Below are 23938 nucleotides of genomic sequence, written 5' to 3' on the forward strand. Positions count from 1 at the left end.
TGATTTCTGAAGGTGTTGTTATTGCAGTAATCCCCGCCTACTAGGCCCACGGTTAATATTTCTAACCGCTTATTGAGCCCAATCTGGTCCGGTTCGGAATTACTGCTATTCATTTAATTATACCTGTAATAAAAAAAACATTTAATAAGCACAAAACTCCGCTTAATAAGCAAAATTTTCGATTCTATTTGCTTGAAATTGTGTAAAAAAAAACGTTACAACTTACTCTTTTGTGTCTTGCATTCCACAATTTCACGTTTTGCTACTCTGCGAACTCAGTTCTTAATGTTGATCGTTGGTTTGTACAAAACCATGTTCGTTGCTAACACAACTCGCAAAAAACGCAATTTTTGGTGGTCCCCAAAATGGATGGCGTGTAACAGGAAAGAACCGATCGTTGTGTACAGTTGTTAACAAATTTGGCAACTTTCAACTATACCGGTAGTACAGTTGACCATAGTCAATAATATGCGTATAGAGTGGCAGAAATTTGTTTTCCGCATCATAAGCCCAAATCGTTCGGCCCCGAAGTGGGCTTAACAAGCGGGGACTACTTGCAATTGCCCTTTTCCAATGTGCACGCACAAGCAAGCTTGCCTATTTTTCTCCAGATTGCATTAAAGCGGAAAGTCAAGTGAAGAAGCCCGAAGAAGCTATGAATGGGTTAGCCTACCATTTTTAATAGTCTTTGGTATGAAACAGTTGAACAACCTGCTGCATTCGAAGTAAAAGATCGTTGGCCTACCACTGGGTGCCACAAAATATTTTTCTCTGCTGAAGGGTGACGTAAGACTAAAAAGGTTGAGAACCACTGAGCTAGCCTATCTACAGAGGTGCAGTGGGTCTCTTGGAGGAAGATGATGAGTGCCCGGTTGGTATGGGAAAGTTGCTTCTCAACTTTGGTCTTGTTACGTAGCCTTCAGTGTTAAGCTGCAGAATGGTGGGGCGTTTGAACTTGTCCATTGCCCTTTGCAGCTGTGGAGGCTCTTGGTTGACAAATTTCGTTTATCATCTGGTTGAAAGCTAATGTTACTCACAGGATGGAGCACGAGGAGTAACTTGTCCTCCATCCTGCCAATAAAACATAGCCGTAAGCAATAAACACGCCATAGAGTTAGGATCATAGAAATTCTGTAAAGACCAAAACGAAATGCGACGTTATGGACAAACTGACGCTATAAAGTAGATTAGCCCGTGATAAACCACTTCTGTGGGTTTTGCCAACACCTTAAGTAGGCTACTGTTTGAATGTTAGTGCTTATATAGTTCATTTTCAACCCACCCGTAGGTGAAAATACTTTGGAGGTTATTATATTTATTTAATAATGTCGCATTAACTTTGAAAGGCGGTTAGAATCCTGGCAGTCATTATGTGTGAGTCACGTGACGAGGCTTTGCTTGAAATATTCATCAGCTTGCTGATCGTGACGTTCGGGAGCGGCTGAAGTCCATTTCCAGTCGCATGCAAACGACGCATGATTTAATGTTATAGTTGATTGGTTTTCAATTTTGAATTACCTGGTTGAACCAGGGTAAGATGACTCCTGAAAATATCGAAAAGTTTGTTTGAAACAGATTCCGACTGCTGTGAGCTTTCAAAATATTTCAATCGGTTTACAGCCAGTAGCTGAGCAAAACTGAACCTACAAAAGTACCATAGGAGTAGGTGGTGACTAAAGTTAAAGGGCTGTTCACACTTCGAAAGGACTGACGTTCAATTTGTCAGCATTCGATTGTGACACTATACTACGACGCGGTTTGTGACACGTCACCATAGAGCTATGTCGAGTGGACAATATGTGTCGCCCACCCCCCTTGGAGTCATCCATGCCAGCGATCACACCGATCCTATTCACGATATTATTGGGGTCAATCTGTTCCAGCAAACCACCACAGCGTCGTTTGCGTTCAAGGTTTGCATGATTTCCGTCCTGATAGCAGTGGGAACTGTAGGAAACCTCTTCACGATGGCCGCAGTGACACTGGTGAGTAGAAATATTTGTTGTGGTGTCCAGTTTTTTGTTATTTTTTGAATTTTTAGCTTAAAATTCTTGGGTCTAAAAAAATTGGGTAAAACTGTGAGGATCTTTATTGTTCCTTTTATCGTTCTATAGAATATTTTTTGAAAGCTTATTTCTGGCAGTTTAGCGTACCTACTTGTAGAGGTTTTAAACCACTGACACAGGCCCGGTCACCGTGTTTGAAAGTGGAGTTTCCGATTGTTGAAGTCTTGTTGTTTATGAGTTATTCTATCCACCAACCTGTGCTGGAAAGTCAGTAGTGTTTGATATCAGTCTCACACAGAGCTTAAGATGTTTTCTACAGCGCTCATGTTGTAAACGAGTGGCGATAAGCAGAGCTCATACATCAACGCCATCTTGAGCTTCATGAATGTCGAAATTTGGCCTATTTGTCTTTGCATATAAATTCTACTTTTGTTGAATTTTGATAACCTGAAAAGAATGTATAGTGCGGTAGTAGGCTAATAGTAGCCTAGAGCATATTTTTCAATTCTAAAATTTAGATGAAAACTTTGTAATAACCCCAACCTACTTCCTAATATAACTTTTGTTCTCCCTTGAGACTTCTCGACATTGCCAAAATATATTCGACTACCTATCCAAGATCACTCATGTGCAATGTGCTAGGCTACTCTTGATATGCTGATGAGGTAGCCTAGCAATGGGAGCCTTTGGAAAATCCCATCTGCGCCATTCGCTAAGTTTTATTGCAAAACAATTCCTACTAATATCAACTTCTTTATCCGGCCAAGACTTAGGCTACACTGCTGCCGCTTCGTGAAATCTTTCCTCGAAATCTACTAGTGGGCCCCTATGGTGAGTGACAACTCTTAGAAATAGGGCAAGAAAACATTAGGTTATGGTCGCAAACACTTGCAAAGCAAAGAAAAAATTTACAATCATCATTTTAGAAAAGAACAAACAATTCCGAGTTTTTTAGAAAAAAATAGTAGGCTTCAATATGCCGACAATGCAGCAGCGGATCTGGAAAAAAGTTGAGGAAGAAATATAAGTTAGGCCTAAATGGACAATGCAAAACTTAATGTCTGAAAATAGCAAGGTGGAAAAGGGTTGTGGGAGGCTTGCCCACCTGAAAATTTAGACAATTACCGTATAATCTTGTTTGGTCACATTTTTGCCGCAATAATGTGTTTTTTTTTTATCAAGAAGCACACTTTGAATGTAACCAGAATAGGCCGCTTTAAAAGCTATGTAACCAAATTCATTAAATTAATATTTGATTGCGGTAGAAGTTTAGTTTAGGGTTGTTTAGTCACCATTAACACTGAAATTTATCAATTTAATTGTTAGTTAACTAAGTACAGGGGCGCCGGAAGCGTGGAGCAGGGGGGTGGCGGATGCCCCCCTGCCCTCAATTTTTCTGCAGATGGAGGGGCAGGGAGCGCAATGGTGCCCTTTTAAAGTCATGTAAGCTACTGCACATTTTGCAATATAACAATTTCTGCTATTCGCTTTCAGCCTAATTATAATCTTTCATTTTTGCCTCAAAATAATATTTACGGCACAAAATTTTGCAACACAGTACCTACAGGCCTTAAAACTCGTTTTTTTTTTCGGTAGCCATCGTGGCCTACCGAGAGCTCCTTCTCGACGGCCAAATCTGCGTGGTTGGAGGCCAAAATACAAAATAAAAATAACGATAGCACAAGTAAATAGAATTAAACTTGCAACAATGCTAAAATGATCACTTAGCGTTGTTGAAGTCTAGGCCTGGGCGACGTCCTACAACAGAATCGTTGCACCACGCAATAACTGCTTTATCGGGATTGTAATCCAGTACTGCGGGACCATCTAACGACACTCGCACGAGTGTCTCCAATGTGGCTGATTTTAAAGAAGTTCGCCAATCCCTTAGAACTCTTTTTAGCAACGAAAAACAACGTTCGACATGTGTTGACGATGACGGCAAGGTAATAAAATGAGTATTTTAATGATGTGAAGGACATTACTAAAAGAAGCTTAATTTTTGCAAAATATGATCAAAAAATGTTTTCCCCTCGGATGTCAACTAACCTAGTTCTCCTTTTTAACAACGATTCAATGTCCGACAACATCGAATCGACATAAAAACGACAATATTGCCAGCCGATGTAAATTAGCACTTCGGATTAAGACTTTGTTAAAATAAACGTCGGGAATTACAAACAAGGCTTACAGCGCTGGTGATGGCAGATGAGAATATTCCATCAATAACAAATATTCCTGCACAATGCAACAGCGGTGATTATGACGCGTTGACCTAATTCTGCATTACTCTTTGATGCTACATATTTTCGACAGTTAATCCACAATCATTCTGTTGCGAAATTAAATAATTGGCTAGAAGAGACCGGCGGCCAAACTTGGCCGATTGAGGAGGTAGCACAGGCGGTCATTCAAGCACTACTTAGCGGCCATGGCCACAGGCTGCTGGCTTGACAGTAGGTTACATCATTATAACATAGCATGATGCCTTTTTTTGTATACTGGACACTTGTAGACAATCATTACTCAATGCACAGTGAGCTGATAGATTAGCATTGTTGCTAACTTATATCTTATCTTAAAACTTGAAAAAAAAATTGGCCTTTTAGTAAACAAAAGTGCCCTTTTTTCGTAATCTTGCCCCCCCAGTCAAAAATCGTTCCGGCGCCCCTGACTAAGTGTTTGAGTGAGCAGTGTGTAGGCTATTTCAAAATGTTACATTATTTTGTTAGTTTTTCTGCGGGACATAAAAATTTCTTATTTCTTTAATCCACTTCAACTGTAAGCCCAAGATCCCTGGTTAGGTGAACAAAATGTGGTTAAGCGAGCGACAAAATTTTGCAAAAATGAAAAAAAAATTACACGTTAGCCTAAATGCTTGGTCTACATGTAACATTATCAGCCGAAAAATGCAGCACAAACTAATTATGCGTGGGCCCCCAGCCGGGTGTGTGAGAAGCAAGGCTTATGAGAGGGGGGTACGGAGGGTACGGCGTACCCTTGAGGGCCCAGGCCTGTGTTGTTGGGGAGCCCAAAATTGTGGTTTTATAGTTAACGTGCAAAAATGTTTGGTTAAAACCATCCTAAACGACTGATTTCAAGCATAAAAGTTGTTATTTTTTAGTCCTGGGGGGCCCGTATTCTAGCAAAAGGGCCCAGAAAGGTAATCGAGTGCTTTGCGAGCAAATTAGGGGCCCAAAGTGGTAATTTAATGCTTTACGTGCAAAATTGTTCTGTTAAAAGCACCCTAAATTAAATCATAAAAGTTAGTTATTCTCCTGTCCGGGGGGGGTGGGGGCATATTGTCTCAAAAGCAGGTTTGAGAAAAACCTGGGCAAGGGTTAGGGTTAGGGTTAACCCGGGTTTTTTTGTTTTTTTGTGTGTTTTTTAAAAACTATTTGACAAAGGTATAGTTTCACGCGTATTTCACTTCAAAATGAATTTCGGAGTTAGAGCCGGAGAATACTTTCGGAGCAGGACCGGAGCCGGTCAAAAAAAGTGACTTCTCTCGTACACCTCTGCTAGTGCTGGGCATGTGGTGAATGTAAAAGTTAATGAAGAAAGGTTAGGATTGGTCAGATGATTAATTTGATGATGTTTTAACAAGATGTTATGTTTGAGCCTTGGTAGAGAGCTTGGCTTGTACCAGATACATATAACACTCAGTAACGTTAACGGATTTAACATTAAACACACAAAAAAAACATGAAAAAACTACTAAATCCAACTTTTTCGACACCACATAGTGTCCTCTTCAGAAATAATTATAAGCTACATCTAATTCTAAGAGAAATAAAAAAATGAATTTAAAAACTTCACAACCCTTTGAGGACCGATGTGACATATGTGTCCCATAAAAATTAGCCGACTACCCCCCAGTTAACTTTAAAAAATGTGCCACTGTTGATACCTTAACGTAGTATTCGATATCTAAGTTATGCTTAATTTTAGGACAGACATCCTTTTTTAATTTTTTTGCGTAGGTGTTGTTTATATGACATTTGAAGTGTAAACAAACAAATTCTACATAAATATTTTTTTGAGGAAAATTAATGGCAAGCGACACCTCTCAACAGCACCATCAACAATTGACACACGAATTCAATGCAGGATACACAAATTGGCGAGGGACAGATCACATGATATGTACATTGCACAACACAAAATAATAGTTTTTCTGCAGTAAAATGTTGTGTGGTTTGCAATACGCCTAAGCAAACATCACACTTTTTGCCCAAGACAAAGGGGGCCCGGAGTGAGAGGGGGGCCCGGAATGACTCTTCGTACCCCTAGTGAAAATTTCTCTCAGAGGCCCTGGTGAGAAGCAACAAATACAGCCTTGCATAATTTAAGCTATTGATTATCGAGTTTTTATCGCAGCGTTTTTAAACAGTCAAAACATATTAAACAGACTAAAATTAGTGGGCCCCTAAACAGCCGTGAGTCCCCGGCCGGGGGGGGGGGGCACGAGGGCGCTTAACACGGCCGTGGGTCCAAGTTGTTTTCGTCACTTACTCCAAACAATATCTTCAACAGACTAAGCTACTGCGGAGCAAGTGCTTCTGTTGACTTTGATCATTTGGAGAACGAATGCAGTATAGCCTATTCAACACGGCTATGTAAACTTGCCTAGAGCTTGACAAACTATTTTGAATTTCGTAGGCTAAGGAAGGCGTTACAAAATGAGAACATGCCGATAATATCAATGTTGGTCCTGAAATCCAATTTTTCAGTGCCTATACGTCACAGCAATAAGCATAATGCCTCCACTGTTGCCAGATAGAGAAGTTTGTCGGAAAGTTAGAGCGTTAAAACATTATAATTGGGGTAATTTTGACGCAGTAAAGATCCATCTTTAGAGATCACCTGTAAGAGAAAAACTACCATTATCGGTTGAGTTGCTTATTTTTTTAGGTTTTCTTCCATGTTTTTAAACAGAGTTTTAAAAAGATGAATTCAAAAAACAAAATCCACCAGCGAAACCATCTCGCTAGCACGACTGCTTGAATGCAGTTCCATGGGTTGTCGGTATAGCGGGGTTCCACTGTACTTCATTATTGTTTGCATTAAATTTTAAATCACAAATGTAGATACATACGACCTGGCCTAATGCTGCGGGTTCGCTGTGGTAGTAGCGGTTTGTCACTAGCTTTCGGACAGATATCCCTGGTTTCGCAACACAGTTCCTTAGTCATCTGTTGTGACGAAGTAAGCTTGTGCAAACCACAAGGCTACTATCACAGTGAACTCGCAGCATCAGTCTAAAATGGTCATTGTATCTACATTTGTGAAGTAAATAACGATCATGCTGCTAAAAGCGAAACTCAATCTATTGCATAAATTTGAAATGTTTACCACGCATTTTGTTATCGCCAGATTTCGAGCATGAACAAACCTGGCAATTATTTCTACGTTAACCTTGCCATCGCCGACACTATCGTAACAGGAATAAGCATGCCAGTTATTCTTGGTAATATATTAAGGTAAGTCTTCCTGTTGCTGTCTAGCAATGTTTTCTAAGACAAATCAATGATAAAGAAATAATTAATAAAAGGCTTCATAATGAGCCTGAAAAAGGTTGCGTACACGGAGACCACCTACAGAACATCCTTCAAACGTTTGTTATGTTCCAATGGGATTCGGCTCACACGCAACCTACTTTAATTTTTGTGATTTTTTCATTAAGGTTCAGCATTTGCCTCTTAACGTGTCGCACATTGTAGAGAATGTAAACCCCACGATTTAAATAATTCAGTTCGTCCATTGAAATACAAGGTTCAGGGTTGGATCACGACTAGAGATGATCGCACACCCAGGACTGTCAAGGTACTGATTGGATCTGCAGTAGATTATGTAGCTTCTGTTTCGAAATATATTGGCCAATATGTCTAGACTATAGGGCTTCCCAAAGTGTGTGCGGTGGGAGGGCCACAGTGTGCCTTGAAAGTTTGTTGAGTTGAATGTTGTAGCCGGAAAAGCTAACATGTAAGTGTAAGCATGCTAAAATAATGGAAGCATCTGACTCGATAATATGTTCCTTTGGTGCCTTCAATCATCCGATGTGTTTCATCGATGATCGCAGTGTACTCTCAAACATGTAAGAAACTTGTTGGCGGTAGCGTTGGCAACGGGGTCCAGGATGAACATTCGGCCCCGGAGCTCGTGAACTGACCAAGATACTGCAAAAGCTAGCGCGTATTCTTTGGATATAAGCTGGTGCAAAACCAAAAAAGAGCAATCTTTGTGCGGAAACTAAACAAGGTCAACAAATACTATCGTCACAGGAGTCACTTGCAAGGGGAGGTATGCGAACTATCCTGATTAAAGTTGAAAATCTGATCCTGTTAGACTACAGTTTCCATCAAAAACTGTAGTCAGTCGTCATAGTCTTGTGAACCCTTGGTGCCAAGGGTCTATTCTTCTACTACCTCAGATTTCCAATGTTCCCGGACTAAGCTGGAATGCTACTAGAGAGCAGCCAGTCTTGTTTCATCATTAAATACACGCAGACCTTCCGCTCCAATATGTGGCTTGAAAATGGTGCAATTGTTGATGATGTGGTCTGTTCTTCAACACCACATCTACAAGCAGAGGAAGAGGCAATTCCCCATTGGTGCATGGTTAAGCGGAAAAACTCGACGCCCGTACGAAGACGGTTGAAGCGCACCCACGCATGTCTTTGTAGTGTCAGGCCGATGAAACGTGTGTCGGCAATCGGGGATGAACGAATTAAATCTGGGAGTGTTTGAAGTCCATTCAGAGTTCCATTCATGGTTAGCCCAATTAGCCGCAGAAATATCTTGTCTATCAGCTTCGTTGATCAAAAGTTGAGCGGCTGGCACAAATAGGTGTCTTGATTTGTCGATGTGGGTGGTCTCTTGGGAGAACAGAGACCTTGGAATGAAGAAAATGGGTTAGGGTTCCAATGCCCGTCGATCAAGAAACAGAGAAGCTTTTTGCAACAAAGCTTAGCAGGTTGGATGCCAGCAAGAATGGAAAGATTATAGCCAATAGTGTGGGACACAGGCATCCGGTCACTCTGCGCAGAGCGCTGTTTATGGCAGTGTCGATGTTATGGCAGTGAGCACTGCAGCACCAAACATTTGCACAGTATAGGCTACTCTGATAAAGAGTAGACAAGGGCTAAGGTTGCTATACGCAAAGTGTCAGCCCTTGCTCCCTAGCTAGAGCCTGCCAAGAGCTTGAGCAGCGCAACGCGCGATAAAATTTTCTTGTGCAGTAACAACAAATGGTGGCGGTATGTGAACGATCTGAGTAATGTCATCTCAAGGTATTTTGATTTGGGGAAGAAGAACAGTGATTTTCTGCTGTTCAAGACATGCAGCTCACAGTCAGCTTTCCGGATATGTAGATGGAAAGCTGCTGCCACAATTGTGTTTTCGCTGAGTTTCAATCGCCATTTCTGGAGATAAACTGAGAGGGTTTTATATTTGAGCTCACGGTGTTTGATACGTTTTCCCACGATTTTGTCGAAGGGAGAATTGGCAGGTCGTCCGAGTATGCGTATTTTGCTGAGACCGTGGTTGGCAGGTCGTAGGTGTAGATGTTAAAGAGAAATAGGGCCAGGGCCGATCCCTGTGAGACGCCGTTTCTCAGGCGTCTCAGTCTGCTTCGCTGTGAGTTGCCGGTGGTGAGTGTGAAGCTTCGATTCTTGACAAGTTCCATGATCATATGGACCATATGTCGGTCAGGAAGCAGGCGAAGCAGCTTGTAAGTAAGGCCGCGGTGCCATACGGTATCGTAAGCAGCTTGTAAGATTAAAAAAGACAGCGCCGGACTTCTTTTCTGCCTCATAGCAATCCTCGATGTCTTCGGTCAGGAGTGTGACCTAATGTACGCTGGATTTTTGCGCAAAAATCCATCTTTTTTTCTTTGGGAGGAGTGGGTCATTGATTGGATTAACGCGAGCATGAATCAGCCTTTCCAAGGATTTTGAAAAAAACACTGAAGCGAGATATCGGACGATAGCTCTGTGGGTCCTCTCGGGGCTTGTGAGGTATTGCAACTACTAAAGCTCTTGTTTAGATATTAGGGATTGTGAGGTGGTGCATAAGCAGGAAAAAAGAAATCTACGTAGCCAGGACTTGAGGGCAGGTCCAGCATGGAGCACAAGCTCAGGGCAGATCTTATCTAGTCCTGGAGACTTGTGTGGTTTCACTAGGCGAAGGGCGGTAGTGAACTCTTCTGGAGTGAAATCTTCAGATATTGTTTGATCTGGTGGTGTTTCCACTCGTCATAGAGCAGCAGACACATGAACTGTGGTCAGTGAACAAAGACGGTTATTTTTCTTAAATGTATTAACAAAAGAAAAATGATCGAATCGCAATTTCTGCAACAAAATACACAACGTAAGATTGTTAAACTCAACACTAGAACTAGAACAAAAGAAGCTGTTGTTCGCTAGCCTGCCAGAATGAAATGATACGAATAGAACGGAGTACTGCCTCGCGGAGTACACGTGACAAGAGGAGTGCAAAAGTAATCAAGGAAGCATGCTAACTGCAGGCATTTGTGCATCCCCCCCAGCTCGTAAGGCGAAACTGTAGACTTACGAGCTCGAACCCTTGATTACCCATTGACCAGAGGATGCGTCTAAATCCAATGCCGGCCGTCGGGACCGCGCAGAACGGCGCAAAACAGGCGATTTTTCAATATGAGGGACTCCACTTGTGGGTTCGGTTGGTTCCACTGAATCGAAAGGTAGCGGCTGCTTTGGATGTTCAGGTGAGTGCTGTGGCTCACAAAGCTTCGGGCTTGAGGCTGGTGTGGGGCAGGAGAGTGCAGGCGGACTGTGATCTGCATCGAGAGGCAACATCGGTGATTCTCCAATTTCTGGGCTAGGGCCTATCTCGAGATGCGGAGGGTGGGGAGGGCAGTAGTCCGTTTCAGGGGGATGGGCAAAAGAAGATGATGGGAGGCTCTGTGGGTGAGCATTGATGTTTGGTTGAGGAGGGATGGGATCGGCACATGCTTTAGTATATGGAATTACTCGCAAGAAACGTCGATTCCGTTTTGTGATTCTGCCCGACCCGTCAACTTTCACTACATATTTGTCATGCGGCAACGTTTCGACAACCATTCCCACTTTGTCCCATTTTCGAGGATAGTTACCGTTTTGGTTTTGGATAAATACGCGGTTTCCACATTGTAAAGTACGTAAAGGACGAATATGCTGAGACAGCGCCTTATCGGTTCGACCAGCTCGCAGGCGAAGGGCGTCTTCCTTTGCCTTCCATGTATCCCGCCATGTATGACGAATGTGACGATTGGAGAACTTGACTAGGCGGTTTACAAAACCGAATGCGTCGCGCAGAGGGTGACCGAACACGATCTCTGCTGGAGAGATATCACAGTCAGGATCAGGTGTGTTACGCAACTGTAACAATGCACGTAAGAAGGAATCGTTGTTCAGGTCTCCGTTTGGGCTCACATTAGTCATGAGCAAGCGTTTGACAGTTTTGACAGCCACCTCAGCTCGACCATTAGATTGAGGGAAGTAAGATGACGATATGCGGTGCTGCACACCCCAATTTTTAAGAAAGAGTTCAGTAACGGCAGCAGTAAATTCGGGACCCCCATCTGTAGATATTTCCTCAGGAACACCAAACGTGGCAAAGTACGAGCGCAAGAGTTGAGTCAAAGCAGCTGCTCCTGCGGCACTCGATCCTGATGGCGTGGCAAATACATCCGACCACCCCGAGAATCTGTCCCCAATGACCAAAAAGTGACGGCCCCCATAGTCAAAATAATCTGCAAAAATTTTCTCAAATGGTGTAGCTGGGGGATCACATGGCGTCGGGGGAGGAGCTGCTTGAGATGGAGCATTACGATTACATGATGTACACGAATCACGAATAGCATGGATATCATTAGTCATACCGGGCCAAAATACTATAGCACGTGCCCGGCGTTCCATGGCAGACACACCTTGATGACCAGCATGCAACGTTGAGAGTACTCTAGGCCTAAGCGATGGTGGTACAACAATACGATCATGATATAGAATAACGTCGTCTTCAACAAAGAACCCATCACGATAGGGGAGATATGGGCGAATGTCGCCGGTGTTGGGAAAGGTGAATCCCGTTTCAATAGCTACCATTAACTTGCTAAGGTTTGGATCGGCGGCTGTTTCCCGAACGATTTCAGACCATTGCAAGCAAAAGGTATGGGCGGCATCTGCCTGTATGGTAGTAACCAGCGCCATTTCTGCTACATTATTTTCTGCACACGACGCTACAGCAATGAGATCGCATGATACTGGATGACGTGAGGCAGCATCGGCTGCGCAGTTGGTTGTGCCGGGTAAGTGTGCGATATCAAAGCGCCACATTAGTGTACGCTGTTTTAAACGAAACAGGCGAGTGTTAGTGATTTCGTCTAACGTACGGTCTCCGAATATTTTTACCAATGGCTTATGATCCGTTACAATAACCAAATTATCACAGCCTTGCGTAAAATACTTTGTCTGTTCTAGGCCCCACGCAACTGCTAGGGCTTCGCCTTCTATGGGGGCATAACGTCGTTCGGCCGATGAGAGGAATCGGGATCCTGCAAGAGTCACTTTCCAACCTGATGAGCAGCAGTCCGGTATAGTGGAAGCACATACGCAATGTTTTCGAGAAGGAAATATCCGATGCCTTTATTAGACCAGTCAGGGCGCAAACATGTTCGACGGCAGGGGTCAAAGATTTCTACTCCATGGCGAATAGCGTCAACAATTGCAGATTTGGAGGCGGCAAATGCGGAATCCAGCTCCTGTGACCATTCGAACTTATGCTTTGGGCTAAGGAACGGCTTGAACGGTGCCATTAGGTCACGCAGTTGAGCATAGTTTCCTACTTGGTTGATTAATCCGAACCAGCTGCGTATGTCTGTGATATTATTCGGGACAGGAAATTCTTGGATGGCGAGCAAGTATTTAGGGAGGGGCTCGACCATTGCTTCTGAGATACGGAATCCAGCAAAATCTACGGTGCGTTGGGCAAATTGAAACTTGTCAGGGTTAAGGACAATGCCCGCCCGTCCCACTAAAGTGAGGAATTTTATGGTTCGCCACCAATGTTCTTCCAGTTCGCTATCATAGAACACTGTGTCGTCGACACAGCGTTCTTTTCGCACAAAATCAGTTAATATGGTATTGAAACGGCGATTGTAGCCATCCCCAGAGGATAGGAATCCTTGCGGTGCCCTAGTGTAGCGCCATCTTCCAAAGGGAGTGATGAAAGTTGTGAGGTGCCGATCAGAAGGACGCAGTGGAACACTGTGATAGCCGTTCCATGCGTCAGTCACCGATTTCCAAGTGTTTCTGGGGACACGACGGGATAGCTGGAATGGAGCTTCAGAGGCGAAGGTTTCTCTCTGGCAGAATTTGTTTAAGGGGGAAAGGTCGACAGTACGGCGTGGTGAGCCATCATTTTTGCGTGTGATAACCATACGATGACACCATGTGGTGGGTTCGCCGTGGGGGACTTTTTCAAGGATTCCCAGAGCCTCGTCGCGGAGGAGATCAGCGTGTACTTTTTCTTGCCAATGCAAGGGGATAGACGCTGGTGTATAAACGGCCACTGGTTTCGCGTTTGGGTCAACATGTATTTCTATGGGAGGACCAGCCATACAATGTAGCGCGCGGTGCGGGCAAGTGTTGAAAGTGGATGCGGCGTACCTTTGGAGTAGCCAGTTTGCCATCTTGTCATTGTTTTCAGGTGTGCACGGGAACGGAAGCTTGGTTGGGGGAGCTGGAACTGCACCACGTTGAGGGCAAGTGCACGACTCCAGTTGCTTGCTGGGTAATGTGCAGCCACCGTTAACAAGTCTGACGACGTTGATTTCTGGTTCGATAAGATTGTGCGCCATTTCTTGCTTGATCTGATGTTCCCCTAGAGTTGGGAACTTCGGGGATAGGGCACCTAAATGCAATAGTGTGTCATGAGATAAGTATAACTTGTCAACGTCTTGACTGATGTAAATCATGCTCCGACATTCAACATTGCAGCCGTGCGCTGTACCCCGAATGATCGCACGAAATGCTCCTGTGATGGAAATAGTAGAGCAATTTGCAGCTATTAGGTTTGGTGCGGGTACAAGGGTCTCTTGTCCAAAGCCGGATTGCACAAAGTTCTTCAATGACCATACATTTATTTGGGCACCAGTATCTGCGATTGCTGTTACTTGTGCTATCACGCTAGTGTAACTGCCATGATGACATGAGTCATCCATAGATATGTCTACCCGAACTGTGGGATGTTCTCGCATGCGGGATGGTGTCCAATGCCCTTTTTGGAATGTGTGGTGAGGACCACGAATTGTTGAGCACATTGGGTCTCGGGCTACGATGTCAGTTTGTGTTAAGGCAAAGGTGCCTATTTGAGGTACAGTAGGTGCTGCACAGAGTGCTCCGACTGATGCATCTTTAGGAGGAGCGCCCCATTTGTTTCTATGACGAGATGACCGAAAGCATTCGAGACAAAGGGAGTAAGGCGTAGTGTTCCAACCTCTGGGGCCTTCTCTGTAACGATTGAATAATCTATTGCATTTAGGGCAGTGAGTTTGTTTAGACCAATTGGGAGAGGAGGGTGCTGCCTGGATGTGTCCACGGTCTCTTGGAATAGGGCTTTGGCTTTTCTTGCGCTTGAAAGTCGACACTACCGAAACGTCATGAAATGGTACCGCATTGCGAGCCATTTCTTTATTCTCGGCAAGGGCAATGATATCGTTAATGGGAATCGACAATACTTTGTCCATTCCCATCATGTCGCGACGAATCTCATTGTCGGAAATTCCACTGAGTAGTGTGTCTCGGATCATGTGATCTGTATAACTGACTTTCAGGCCGCAAGAACATTTAGTAGTGAATGCACATATATCCGCTTTTCCTCGAGCACGAGCTGCAAAAGCGCGAAATTTTTCATCGCGCATTTGGTGCATAGCCATAAACTCTGTCCGTAACACCCCTGTGGCGACAGGTATAACGGCCAGTTGTCGCATTGCAAGCAAAAGGTCATCTACAGGTTTACTAACTGTTTCAGCGTCAGCTTGGAGAAGGCTGTCCCCTAGGGCTTGGCCGGTACATTGGAATAACTGGGCTGAAGCTGCTTCATCAGAAATTCTGCACCCTTCTTTGAAAGCCTTCCATCTTCTGGTGAACACGTTCCATTCTTCCGGGGAAACTCCAATGTCTACAGTAGGTCGAATAAGCTTCGGACCAAGGTTTACGGGCGCTGGAACGTTGCGCGTCGTATCAGCATGACTGTACGTGTGACTTTGCAGCACCACACAAGCAACCGCTTCGGGCCCGTCGGCTGTTTCAAAATTACAGTTGGGAAAGGCGCATGTTATCACCACCATTCCACAAATTTCTTTAGATTAACCTTATCCTATTGCGATTCGATCATGAACAAAGACGGTTATTTTTCTTAAATGTATTAACAAAAGAAAAATGATCGAATCGCAATTTTTGCAACAAAATACACAACGTAAGATTGTTAAACTCAACACTAGAACTAGAACAAAAGAAGCTGTTGTTCGCTAGCCTGCCAGAATGAAATGATACGAATAGAACGGAGTACTGCCTCGCGGAGTACACGTGACAAGAGGAGTGCAAAAGTAATCAAGGAAGCATGCTAACTGCAGGCATTTGTGCAGTCAGTGGATCTTTTTAACCGATCGCTTTCTATCTGGCGCTACATATCAGTTACAGCATCATCACTCGATGTCCGTCGCTCAATGTCCATCGCTCAATGTCCATCGCTCAATGTCCATCGCTCAATGTCCATTGCTCAATGTCCATCACTCAATGTCCATCGCTCAATGTACATCGCTCAATGTCCATTGCTCAACGTCCATCGCTCAATGTCCATCGCTCAATGTCCATCACTCAATGTCCATCGCTCAATGTCCATCGCTCAATGTCCATTGCTCAATGTCCATCGCTCAATGTCCATCGCTCAATGTCCATTGCTCAATGTCCATTGCTCAATGTCCATCGCTCAATGTCCATTGCTCAGTGTCCATTGCTCAATGTCCATCGCTCAATGTCCATCGCTCAATGTCCATCGCTCAATGTCCATTGCTCAATGTCCATCACTCAATGTCCATCGCTCAATGTCCATTGCTCAATGTCCATCACTCAATGTCCATCACTCAATGCCCATCACTCAATGTCCATCACTCAATGCCCATCACTCAATGTCCATCGCTCAATGTCCATCGCTCAATGTCCATTGCTCAATGTCCATCACTCAATGTCCATCGCTCAATGTCCATCGCTCAATGTCCATCGCTCAATGTCCATTGCTCAATGTCCATCGCTCAATGTCCATCGCTCAATGTCCATTGCTCAGTGTCCATTGCTCAATGTCCATCGCTCAATGTCCATCGCTCAATGTCCATTGCTCAATGTCCATCACTCAATGTCCATTGCTCAATGTCCATCGCTCAATGTCCATTGCTCAATGTCCATCGCTCAATGTCCATCGCTCAATGTCCATCGCTCAATGTCCATTGCTCAATGTCCATCGCTCAATGTCCATCGCTCAATGTCCATTGCTCAGTGTCCATTGCTCAATGTCCATCGCTCAATGTCCATCGCTCAATGTCCATCGCTCAATGTCCATTGCTCAGTGTCCATTGCTCAATGTCCATCGCTCAATGTCCATCGCTCAATGTCCATTGCTCAGTGTCCATTGCTCAATGTCCATCGCTCAATGCCCATCCCTCAATGCCCATCGCTCAATGTCCATGTTTTACTGAACAAGTGTCCACGTTTGGCGTATTTTAAACCCCGATTTTCATTTGCTTGCAAGCGATCTCTAAACGAATGATCCAGCTATACGTCGGCTTAAATAGAAGCCTGCAACATTTTAGGTCTAAAAGTATCGTAATCCCACTGGACTCCAAGTATTTCATTAAACCCAGGGCAAGAGCGCTTGGTAGGGCCTTGTCGGATTATTATAAACCAATATAGCTTTCAATAGACCTACTACGCTGTTCGCGAGCACTACTAAGTATTATTTTTAAAAAGCAAAAATTGTTCAAAAACTGTTGAATTTTCTAGCAAGTCCTTTGTACAGCTATTTAAAAGAGCTTAGGTTAAGTATCTTAAAAAGTTTTAAAGGATTTATTTTGAAGGGACAAATATTCACCAATGAGCAGCTCGGAGTACGAGAAGAGTTACTACTGCCAGGCATCAGCTTACTTGAAGACCATAGCGGTGCATGTTTCATGGTGGGAAGTTATGTATGAGACAACCCTACATACGCAAGCTGGCACCAGCTCATCATTAAATACAAAACTTACAGCAAATTGTTCAGTGGACTTAATAGTAAATGTTTTTTTCGAATGTTCATTGAACAGAGATACTTTCTTAATAGCTTTATTTTGGCATTGTGTTTAGAATCGTAGAATGCCTCGTTTCGATTAACTTTTGTAATCCACATGGTTCGATGCAGTTTTAATAAAAGAACTAAAGGAACAACGACATTTTGAGTCAAATAGTTTTTGATTAAATAAAAAGTTGCCCTAAAAAGCTATCATTGATTGGTTGGTTGGTTTTTAATCTTTATCCTCGGACTGACAAAGCCTTGATAGATTATTCCTGGTACTTGTTCGCATACTTGTAGAGGCTCTTGACGCAGGGTCGGTTACCGAGATTGACAGAGTGAAGTTTCAGGTTGTTGAAGTGTTGTCGGGGAATTATTTTATCCATTAGGTGCCGCTGAATGGAGAGCAGTCCTTGAAAATGCGTTGCTCAAGCGCACCCGAGAGTCGAACAAGCGCCGCTTGATCTTGAGTCCGTCGCGTAACCACTGAGCTAACGGGGTGGACAATCATATTTCGGATCATACTTCATTGACCAAGGAAAATGCTAATGGTTTTTTGATATCTTAATTTTGCCGCTAAATTGCATGTTTTGTTCTGCTAGGTACAGCTTGTCATTCACAGCCATCAGCTTTTATTGCCTCGTTTGCCGCCCAAACAGCTACAAACAATATTTCAAAAAAGAAAATATTCTCAAAATCATCGCCACCACATGGATCTGGGTTTTGATAATCAACTTTGGAACCATGGTCGGATGGAAGATACCAAAGGGCTTCAACGTGAATGCCAATACAACCCAAGGTGATGGTGTCGTAATAATTATTTGGCAGCAATCCAATTGTTTGGTAACTCGTAGCAATCTTTTCTGTTCGTTGAGCCAGATTTGAACATATTTATCATTTTCATAAAGTGGTGATTTCTTCAACCAAATTTGGGCTCAACTTATTAATTTTTCATACGTAAAATGAAGTTTTCAAGATAGGAAGTATGTTTAAATAAAACATGCTGGGTGAGTTTTCATGTCGAATAGTACTCGACACAAAAAATACACCTTACCAGTGGCTTTCAAATTGAGGGCCAAGACCCCCATTTCTACAGGCTTTTTCAATATTATTTGCTCATTAAAAGTCTGTAAGCGTTGATCAATGGATTTTAAGCCCCTTATCAAAACAAAAGATAAATATTTTTTGTCTTTTTCACAAGCCAAACTTTATAAATTATAAATGCAAAGCATCCAAAAACGCTTTACCCATCCTGCAGAACATGTCTTCAATGCCAATTAATATCCTACTTTAATTTTATCTTTAGTATTTTCTTAAATTGTTGTTCCGATAAGAAGCTTATAGCAACGTATGAAAGTTGTATGCCTTAGCAATATTGCAAAAGTAGAATTGAAAGCGTCTCGCAGTGTTGCCACATTTACACTTGAGGTCAAATTATTTTTTAAAGAACTTGTTGAGGATCCTTTTACGCAAATTAACTTCATCTAAAGACAACTAACTGTATTTTTATTTCAATAGTTTTGAATACAAATTGGATTACAATTTTGTTTAGTAAATTTTTCAAATCTTTATTTTGTTATTTCATAAGACACCAAAGCAACGCGGGCCGCAGAGTATCTGACAGGGGTCTGCTTCCAGCTCCGGATCTGTTAGGCTTTAGCCTACAGCCCTACACCAGCGGCTCCGGCTACAGCTCCGAAGCCAGTAGCGTTGACATCCGTTGACAATCAAATTTTAACTCACGAATATTATATCACCCACTGTTGGCAATTTCAAATGCAAGAACCTCAGTAACTGAACTCAAGTTTCAATTGGTTCACCATGTTGTGCTGGCGAGACTCAATTGGTCCCAACATACTACTGAGGCTTGAAGATGTCAATCAGTTGCATAGCAGCACGCTTCTCTATGCACACATGCGTACATGACAATAGTTCTATCAGTACAGTAAAAGACACTGCTAATTATACTGGACACATTCGGTCTGAAGTAGCAGGGAAATTTTGGAGTGGTGACCAAGTCGTCCAGATCACAATAATTACCCTTGAATTGCTTCAGGTCCAGGACATTTTTAGCTAGCTCACAATCTACCTTGGCAGACTACTTGCCACAACTTAATTCGTTGCATCGCCCATGCAGCGGCAATGAAGTCTGTTGTACATTAAATTTCAGGTTTGCATAAGTCATATCCGAAATCGACCCCCCCAGTAACGTACGATAGACCGAGCCACGATTGTATGCTTGGAGATAGCGGCCAAGGAGGCTACGCTTTTGCCAACGGGTTCTTTGTCATCATCCTTCCTCTCTTCTCGATAATATTCTCATACTCTCGGCTCTTCATCGCTGTCATCAAAAGCAGAAGAAAGTAAGGAGCTACAAGTTGTGATAGGCATAAATGTTGCTACTCCACAATATACAACTTTCGTGGTCGCCGCAGCTATCGTGCTGCTGCTGGTGAATGTTGCATTTCTTTACATCTCATTTGAACTAGCAGAACTGTGATATTATAGAACTAAAAATCTACATCACACAAACTTTCGGTGTTCTATTGCTCATTGGTATGAAGCTTATCGTAGGCCTGCCTACATTATGTCATGGTGGTGACGTCACAACGTTGCTAGAAACAAGTTGACATTATCACATTGTTTTAGCGTCGATCAGACGATGTATCACGTAAAAGTAGCACTTTGCTATGTGTGGCATAGAAGTAGAGAATAGAAGCGTGATGGCTTAAAGACATGATAATGTCACGCAAATTGTGCAATTGTCATTAATGAAATTGTCATCTATGTTGACGTGTATTGTTTTGATATGATGGTCAGAAATAAAAAACAACTGAACTGAACTGAAGGCCATGCTGAGCATTGTTGTTTAATAATGATTCATCCTTCTACCACAGACTGCAATCAACCATGGGAAACGAGCAGCTGAAGAAGCGATACCGGGAAGAAGCCAAAACGTTTGCTATGCTCGTCACAGTGGTTTTGGTTTTCATGATATGTTGGGTGCCCGTCATGGTCTATGGAAACCTGTCACATCATCCTTCGGCAGGTGGTCTTTGCCAATCCATCAATTAGATTGATTAAGATCGTTGAGCTGATTTGCTTCTGGTCCAATACTCATCTTAACTACAATATCACATCATCCATGAGCGCTTGGTGGTCGGTGGTGCAACCTAGCTTCGGTGAACAGCCTTCCTCTCAGAAAATAAAAAAAATAATTTGTTAATTAAAACCACGTAAACATTATATGTAGTCATGGGTTCGGTGTAGAACAGTTTTACCTCATCACTGTTTCATGTCCACTCACTTCTTAGAAAACAAATGAAACTCTGTACTGAGGTGTTGCCAAGGGAGAACTATGACCACCTGGAATGCTGGCTTGATTTGTCATATTTTGCAAATTTTGATTATCGCTACTGTGTCTGACTGAAATTTTTTAATTTTTTTGCCGACTAGTACTGTCATGATATAAAAAAAATTGTTACCTTGGAAAAGAAAGTGAGAAAATAAAAGTTGAAAGGCGCCCAGCTGACTAAAATCTTCGAAAACTAATTGTCTTTGTTTTTCAGCGTCTGATGATGTTAAAACCCATTGTGTCACCTGGGGAAGACAGTGAAGAAGACATAATTTTTAGAAAAATTTATTCAGACAGTTACCACAAGTAGGAAAAAACTGGAAAAGTCTGCAGAATGTGACAAATCCGGCCGGATCTTTGGGTAGTTATGGGAGCACTTACAGTACAAAAGGATTCGTTATTTATCATCAAAAATTGTACTTCCCAATAATTTATTATTAAAAAAATAAGGGGGTGTAATCTTCTTCTTCGTCGTGTCAGCCTCTGGGGCCGAAGGTCTAGCTTTTTTTCTTCTCATATTTACAATGTTCCCGGACTAAGCTGGAAGGCTACTTGAAAGCAGCCAGTCTTTTGCTTCATCATCCAAAACACGCAGACCTTCCACTCCATTAGGTGTCTTGAAGATGGAGCAGTCATTGATGATGTGGTCTGCGGTCTGTTCCTCGGCACCATCTTTACAGGAGGAGGAAGAGGCCATTCTCCATTGGTACATGGTTTAGCGGAAAAGTACGACGCCTGTACGAAGACGGTTGATGCTCACTCACGGCTGTCTCAAATTCTATTTAAATAAGTATCTTCTGATGATCCCCCTTTTAGGATGAAACAGGCTGTAGAGGTTTTTAGTGAATAGTAGCTATATTTGATGTAAGGTAAAATAATATGCATTGAATAGAGAAAGTAGGCTACGTAATAACTATTACATAAAAGCAGCTAATTAGTAATTTCATCACATAATGAATCTTTGTAAATTATTTACAAGCGTCGTATGAGACTAACATGTACGCAGATGCACGATTAGTCACTAATTGGCTCGCCCTCAGCAATAGCTCAACTAAATCAATTCTGTATGGATTTCTCAACATGAAGTTCAGGAAAAGCTACATGGCTTTACTAAAGCGGTTGATTCGATATCTCGCGGGGAGAAAATGCTACCGTCGGACAAGGCAACTTCTCCGAAGGTGGGTTGTGAGTAGAAATGCAAAGGGGCCGGTGAGGCAGTAGCGGGCCCACTTGGTCACGTGCCACCCTCTTGTGCCTCAAAAGGGAGAAAAAAGTTGTAGCCTAGAATAAATATTTTTGTTTTGCTAAATTTTCTCGCATTCTTTTTTTGCTCACTCACATTTTATTGACCTGTACCCAACCGCATCGCGCATGTTCGGCAGAAGGTTTCAAGGGTGCACATTTTTCAATGCGAGGTTTAACTCCTAAAATTGCGAAACATGGATTAAGTAATCAACTCTTAGTCTGTCCTTGGTCTTGATGACAATTAGGGATTGTAGATTATGAGGATGAAAACTACATCCGCTTTTGCGGCTTTTTGCTCATCCGTAACACTAGAAGAGTCACATTTTTTCTGCTTTACAAAATAATCTACATTATGTGGGTTTTATATGAGGATTGAAGTTGATTTTGAAGCAAGTTAAGGTTTTTTGTTGAAAGCAATCCAGCAGCAAAGCCTACAAATTATGTCAGATTGGCAACTGACCCTTCTAGTGTTGGCGGAACAGCGGAGTTGCGCGTCCCGTAATGCACTGTCTCTAGATGAAACAATACTCCAATAGTGAAATGCATTGGTTATCCAACTAGTCAACAATAAAATCAAGTTATTCTTGTTTTATGGTAATAAAAATAGGCTATGACGTTAAATGTGGCTTGTGTAGGCTAGCCTATAATGTGGTGGCCTAAAGTAGGGACACCGCTAGCTAACGGATATTCGAAATTTCCTTGAAAACTATGGGAGACTATAGCTTACAAAAATCGGGAAGAGTCAGTCATGAAAAAGTTATTGGAATTCTTCTGTGGCCATGAAAAAAAATGATTTAAAATTTAATTTCAATTTTAAGCCAAAAAACCTTGTCACTCTAACTTCTACAAAAATCTAGTTTTTAGTTAGATGAATTCAAGCTAATTGAATGCAATCTGTGAGTCTTGAGCAAAAAGACAAAATATCAGACCACAAAATATGCAAAATAGCGACCAAAACAAAACAATTGTTGACATTTTCTGTCCTTGTTAATCTTGCACTTTTATTATGATCTCGAGATTCGCGGTTTCGCTCGACATTATTGCGTTGTTGAAATTCTGAACCCCCTCAACATTTTTTATAGATCCGCTGCAGCGCTGTCATACGCTCTTTTTTTCAATCAATCAATCAATCGTTTATTTATCAAAAAACAAAACACAAAAGTGACATAAAACAATAATACATACAATGTTGAGGTTTTGTTATTGATAGGGAGACAACGAAACGACCATACGCTCTTAGTCGCTTTTAAAAACCACTTTTCAGCAAGAAAATTCATCTATTGGCTATTGCCCGGTTAATGGCAAAGCGGTAAAGTTGTGTGTTTTGTGAGGACGTACGAATTGATCTAATTCCATATTGACAGCAGCTGTATGAAGTGAACGTTAAATAGAAAAGTCACAAGAAAAAAAATTAAAAAGCGTAACGGAAACTCACTTGGAAAGATGTTACCAGCAAGATTACAATAATGCTGCTTTGCTTTCAATTTAAACGCAAAATCGTAAAAGGTTTTTTCACTTGTAAGCTTTCTTTACTTTGTTAGCATTGTTGTGAATTCTTTTCCAGAAACGTTTTAACACGACATAACCAAATTGACTGCCACGGATCGCAAGAAAGGAGGAGCAGATACAGCAAGGACATATCGACCATTCGACTGAATGCAGAACCCAATGACGTCACGATACAAACGACACTCAACAGCGACTTAGGCGAGATCACACACTGAACAATTGCAAACAATAAAAGAGACGTTGGAGCTGAACTCACAATTAATGAAGCGTGATGTAACAATATACGCTTGCACAATTGGTTAGCACAGGACTTTCCAAACTGGGGTTTGCGACTCATAGTGGGACCGCACAAGAAAATCCAAGGATCGCTAGTATACCAGTTCCCCAAAAAGTGTTACGTAGCCTATATATGTTTGATGGTTGTAAAAACAATGTAAAATGATCCACTGCAATGTAGATAGAGTCTCTTGGTAAGTTTAGGG

At 42.4% G+C, this 23938-nt stretch overlaps 1 protein-coding gene across 1 annotated transcript; it reads left to right on the forward strand.

Moving 5' to 3' along the window:
• The first annotated feature begins 1781 nt into the window (after positions 1-1781).
• Positions 1782-23671, forward strand: LOC145786828 (melatonin receptor type 1A-like). Its single transcript, XM_082598569.1, has 8 exons — positions 1782-1985; positions 7383-7489; positions 17157-17252; positions 17950-18146; positions 19518-19710; positions 20245-20396; positions 21682-21880; positions 23512-23671. The coding sequence occupies exons 1-8, from the start codon at positions 1782-1784 to the stop codon at positions 23669-23671; spliced, it is 1308 nt and encodes a 435-aa protein (XP_082454695.1).
• Positions 23672-23938: the final 267 nt, after the last annotated feature.

The sequence above is a fragment of the Aplidium turbinatum genome, chromosome 17 (genome assembly GCF_918807975.1).
Source record: "Aplidium turbinatum chromosome 17, kaAplTurb1.1, whole genome shotgun sequence".
Classification (NCBI taxonomy): Eukaryota; Metazoa; Chordata; class Ascidiacea; order Aplousobranchia; family Polyclinidae; genus Aplidium; species Aplidium turbinatum.

Bases quoted from the DNA above. Each gene is read 5' to 3' on its own strand.
- LOC145786828 (XM_082598569.1), top strand. From the start codon at position 1,782: ATGTCGAGTGGACAATATGTGTCGCCCACCCCCCTTGGAGTCATCCAT. The intron at 17,253-17,949 runs GTGGGAAGTTAT...TTGTTCTGCTAG, and splicing joins ATAGCGGTGCATGTTTCATG to GTACAGCTTGTCATTCACAG. The intron at 21,881-23,511 runs GTGGGTTGTGAG...ATTCTTTTCCAG, and splicing joins ACAAGGCAACTTCTCCGAAG to AAACGTTTTAACACGACATA.